At 41.5% G+C, this 4,718-nt stretch overlaps 1 protein-coding gene across 1 annotated transcript; it reads left to right on the top strand.

Moving 5' to 3' along the window:
- The first annotated feature begins 908 nt into the window (after positions 1–908).
- ela3l (elastase 3 like) lies at positions 909–3,650 on the top strand. The gene is made up of 8 exons (XM_085368115.1): positions 909–953; positions 1,152–1,240; positions 1,461–1,558; positions 1,753–1,881; positions 2,385–2,521; positions 2,892–3,037; positions 3,344–3,496; positions 3,593–3,650. The coding sequence occupies exons 1-8, from the start codon at positions 914–916 to the stop codon at positions 3,608–3,610; spliced, it is 810 nt and encodes a 269-aa protein (XP_085224241.1). The 5' UTR covers positions 909–913; the 3' UTR covers positions 3,611–3,650.
- The last annotated feature ends 1,068 nt before the right edge of the window (positions 3,651–4,718 follow it).

Below are 4,718 nucleotides of genomic sequence, written 5' to 3'. Positions count from 1 at the left end.
CAGATTTAGTGTGTCTGCCTGCTGAGTCACCCCAGACACTTTCATATCTCAGAAGTTGTATCTGTGTCCTCCAAGTCTCATAATTTATTCCGGTTCTATCCATTCATTCAAGTCATCGTAACGAGGTGGGTCGGTGTTTTCATCAGTACATTTAACTTCACAACAGCTGATATACAGCATAGCTATAGCAAGACTGTTCAAACCTGAAAGATGCTGAGCTGACATATATGCTCATACATATGGCCAATGTGTCTTGTGTTTCTGACGCTGCAGAATTTGCATTAGAGCTGTTTGTGGTGTAAGAAAAGACTGTAACGCAGCCATCAATATTTTCTGCATCAATGACAACATCTGTTTCTCATAACTTTGTTGTCCTTTACCTTACTCATGCTTCTTAATTAGATTTTTTTTTTTTTTTTGCATGTGTGTGTGTTTCAATTCTGAGAAAACAAGCTAGTGCCAGATGTCGGCTTCCCATGGTGTTATGCAAGCATTTAATTCCAGCTTTCAGGGAAAAGGTTTTAATCACAGAAAGTGTAAAGGTGAATTTCAATGCAGAATCATAATGCTACAGAGGTGAATGTACCTTCAGTATTTACAAACTTAAACACACTTTCCTTTTATGAATGAGAAAACTCTTGGCGCTCTTGTGCATACATGGTTTCTGTACATTGTACCCATTGTAATTCTACAGGAAGGCCATGAGAAATGTTCCTAAAAACACACCTGTGTGATCCGTCAGCCACACAGACAAACACTGACCCTCTTTGCCATTGGTCCATCTTCATCCCGGAGAGGTGCAGCCAAACCAATGGTAGTACGTGTTGCTGCATTCAGAGCAGGCGTTGCCTGTGGGGGAAAGTTTAAAAGAGAACGTGTGTCCTCTTGTCCCTCAGAAGAAGCATCAATCAACATGATCCCCATTGTGCTGGCCTCAGTGCTCATTGCTGGCGGTAAGAACATCTGGCATTTTCTAATTCTGTGTGTAATTGTTTCTGCCGTTTTGCAAGTAATGTAAGCGCGGATACGTGCCTGCTCATTACCACACAGGGAGCTCGCCCCCCTGCGGTCCTTTATCAAAAAGAAAAATGATGCAGTTTAAAAGTTTTTCCCGTGTCTCTAAAGCTCACTTCTATCCCCTCTTCGTCCAGCCCTTGGGTGTGGTACACCACCCATTCCGCCCCTGACTTCCCGTGTGGTCAACGGAGTCGATGCCAGGCCTCACAGCTGGCCCTGGCAGGTAGGCTAATATGTACACATCTGTCTGTGTTTTTATACTTACCGGCAAACCTCATGGGTAGAGCATCTGGCTTATTTGTTGTCATACCCAGTGGCTATTGGAAATCCTCTAATTAAAAGAGTGGCTTTTGAATTTAATCTGCACACAGTGCAGTCCATCTATTCATCAGCAACCTGCTGCTTATACTCCGTCCTTTTTGCTGTCCTTTCTTCACCTCCAGATCTCCCTGCAGTATGACAAGGACGGCGAGTGGAGGCACACTTGTGGGGGAACTCTGATTGCTGCCAACTGGGTCATGACTGCTGCTCACTGCATTAAGTATGAGCAGCAGAGGAATACAAAGACACAAAACACAAAAACACAACCACCAGTGGACAAATTAAATTCTGGTCCCCAACCCCACATTAAATCCTGTGGGAATTCAATTCAACCAATCACCGCACTATTCAGCTATTTGTACAAACTCCTCTGTCTGGTAGACTCCAGCCTTGACATTCTGCTCTCTCCCACAGTACCGCGTTGTCCTACAGGGTGTATGTGGGCAAATACAACCTGGTGGAGGAAGAGGCTGGCTCCAAGGCTATCCTGCCTGAGAAGATTATTGTCCATGAGAAATGGAACCCTATCTTTGTGGCCTTCGGGTAACACAATCACCACCTCACAATACTGAGAGCAAAGACAGTCTCCTACATATAGTACATCATCATCTCTGTAAAAGTGTATCAATATAGCGTATGGGAACAGGGCTCGAATTACATTTACTTGCTTCAGTCTAAATCATATCCATGAAGAATGTCGACATTTTTATACATGTCAAAGATCTGCTGAGTAAATGAGAAAAAAAGACTGAACCATTTAAAAATATTATTATATTGGTTAATTTTCTTTAAAAAAACAAGTTGACTTTTTCATGCAATAGAGTTCAAAGATTGTAAAGATTGTAATTGAATACATTAATTATTCAGTATTTTTAGACATACAGTAATAGCAAACAGAAAGGACGCAGGAATACAGACTGTACTCTTTCCCATTATCTTATCTGCCTGTGTTTCGCTCTCTTTGCTTTTTGCTCTGGAGGATGATTTTAAATTGCCTGTCAGTACGAACCCCTCACACAGTCTCTCTCCCTCTGTCTCTCTTGCAGTAACGATATCGCCTTGATCAAACTGTCAGAGTCTGCGACTTTGAGCGACCAGGTGCAGGTGGCATGTATCCCCCCTGCTGGCACTGTCTTGTCCAACCTCTACCCCTGCTACATCACTGGATGGGGAAGACTGTACAGTAAGTCGCTGTTTAAAGAAGGCCGAGCTATGTTTATGTGTCTGTTGAGGTATTTACTTTGTTTTTGGTTTTTTTCTTAGTTTGGTATCTACGGGATATTTTATTGTCCTTTAGAGCATTTAGTGCATCTGTGAGATGCATGGATTTATAACGAGCTGTGAGTAAGCATATCTAATTGGGGTAACCTCCAAAGTTCAGATGAAAATCAAATGCATGATATTTTTTGCTGGAAGTTTTAGGGAGGAGGATTATTCCTAAATTGAAAAATGTGGGTCAGACAGTGAATTTGACGCTTTAAGAAATGCTGTAAATCAGCTTTGACTGCAGGCCGGTGTATGTGGATGATGTAGGCTCTGCCTGTGTGTCTTAGCTGGAGGCCCCATAGCTGATAAGCTGCAGCAAGCTTTGATGCCTGTGGCAGACTATGCCACCTGCTCCCAATCTGACTGGTGGGGTATCGCTGTAAGGACCACCATGGTGTGTGCTGGCGGAGATGGAATTGTGGCTGGATGCAACGTAAGTTTGCACTGTGTGTGTTTGTGTACATGGGAAGAGCTGTTTTCTATCGTGTGTTGAAAACTCAAAGCAAATTTGAATGTAATGTGTTCAACTACAAATATACACAGGTAATCACATTTTTCAGAGATTTTATGTTCAAGCTGACAAGAACTGACTTTTTAAAAAAATTAAATTTCAATCATAACTATAAACAACAGTCCTGATTGCAGTTATTTTCTGCCATACCATACACTATTTTAATAAAATGCACAAAACATTAGATCTTCTCTATCTACTTCTATGTCTATTCCCTACTTTCTCCAGGGTGACTCCGGTGGCCCTCTGAACTGTCAGAACGCTGAAGGTGTCTGGGAGGTGCACGGTATTGCTAGCTTTGTGTCCGCCCTTGGCTGCAACTATGAGAAGAAACCCACTGTCTTCACCAGAGTCTCTGCCTTCAACGACTGGATTGACCAGGTAACCAGAACCACAGCTGCTTGTAAACAAACATCTCTTGTTCTAATTCTCTTTCCTCTTTTCCTATTTTAAGTAATGACTCATTCCTTCTTGCAGGTTATGATGAGCAACTAAGGAAGATGGCAATAAATAAATTTTTAAAGAAGACCTGGAGAGCTGCGTGTATTTTGTGTGTTATTTCAATACCCATCACATTAAAGCACACTCAGGTCTGACAAACTCGAATTCAAATTTCATTAAAAAAAAGAGAGAAAAATAAAAGAAAGAAACTGGGCATCTCTACAGCAAATTATTTTACCCTGTTCATAAAAGTTTGCCAGGCATGGAAACAATGTCACCCGTCGTCCAGCAGGTGTCCTCGTACACTCTTGATAGGTTAAATTGGTTCTGACAGCTTTCCAAAGCAGGATTCTGTGTATTGTTTATGCCTGGAACAAACGCAGCAAACACAAGATATTTCCCTCAAATAGCTCACTGTAGTCAAGCATGTGATTCATAAAAATAAATATGCAGTGATATTTTAAATAGCAACTTTCATATTGAGAGTAAGTGACTGATATTTGTTGTGAAGAAGAAGAAGAAAGACTATCCTGCAAGAACCTGTCCTGGTTTGATACTCTATCCTGTATTTTCAGCACAGGGGACCGCAATACTCTGCTGGGAATTTCTTCATTAAAAACAGTGCTCTGAAAATGAAGAAGGCCAGAATGAAAAAAAAAGTTAAGATTCTGTCTTTTGTTTATGCTGTGATGAGATGATAGAAGCAGTAATGAGAGAAAGATGGGGATGGATTGGGTTGGGAGGGGAAGATTAAAAAAAAATTAATTGCTTCTCACTACTTTCTTTTCTCTCTCTCCCTCTCTCTGTCACATTGGCGAGACACACACACATATGCGCACACTTATAAGCTTTGGCAGGTTAATGGAGGTAATGTGAACGCCTGTGACGCATTCATTAGACATGACACGTCCTGCAAGAGCGAGTAATAATGAAGTCGTGTGTGTGTGTGTGTGTAAAGAGCAGACAGAAGCACAGACATGAAGGCACTGTTTTGCTGCATATCCATGATTCTCAGGCTGTATTTGATCTCATCTCTGATGTAATGAATCACACATCTTTTGGGGCTTTCACATGAAGCATCAGCCTGTGATCCATTCTAATTATTTCCTCCGAGGTCCCATGTAGGCTGAGCCTACACTAATTTAGTGATCCTTAAAAATAT

The sequence above is a fragment of the Diplotaxodon limnothrissa genome, linkage group LG12 (assembly GCF_057381915.1).
Source record: "Diplotaxodon limnothrissa isolate DT_005_m linkage group LG12, D_limnothrissa_male_GT1.1, whole genome shotgun sequence".
In the NCBI taxonomy this organism is placed as follows: domain Eukaryota; kingdom Metazoa; phylum Chordata; class Actinopteri; order Cichliformes; family Cichlidae; genus Diplotaxodon; species Diplotaxodon limnothrissa.
This window is presented reverse-complemented; position numbering and strand designations above follow the sequence as displayed.

Coding starts and splice junctions, on each gene's coding strand:
- ela3l (XM_085368115.1), top strand. CDS start 914: ATGATCCCCATTGTGCTGGCCTCAGTGCTCATTGCTGGCG. Junction 1,241..1,460: donor CTCACAGCTGGCCCTGGCAG/GTAGGCTAATAT, acceptor CTTCACCTCCAG/ATCTCCCTGCAGTATGACAA. Junction 1,559..1,752: donor ACTGCTGCTCACTGCATTAA/GTATGAGCAGCA, acceptor TCTCTCCCACAG/TACCGCGTTGTCCTACAGGG.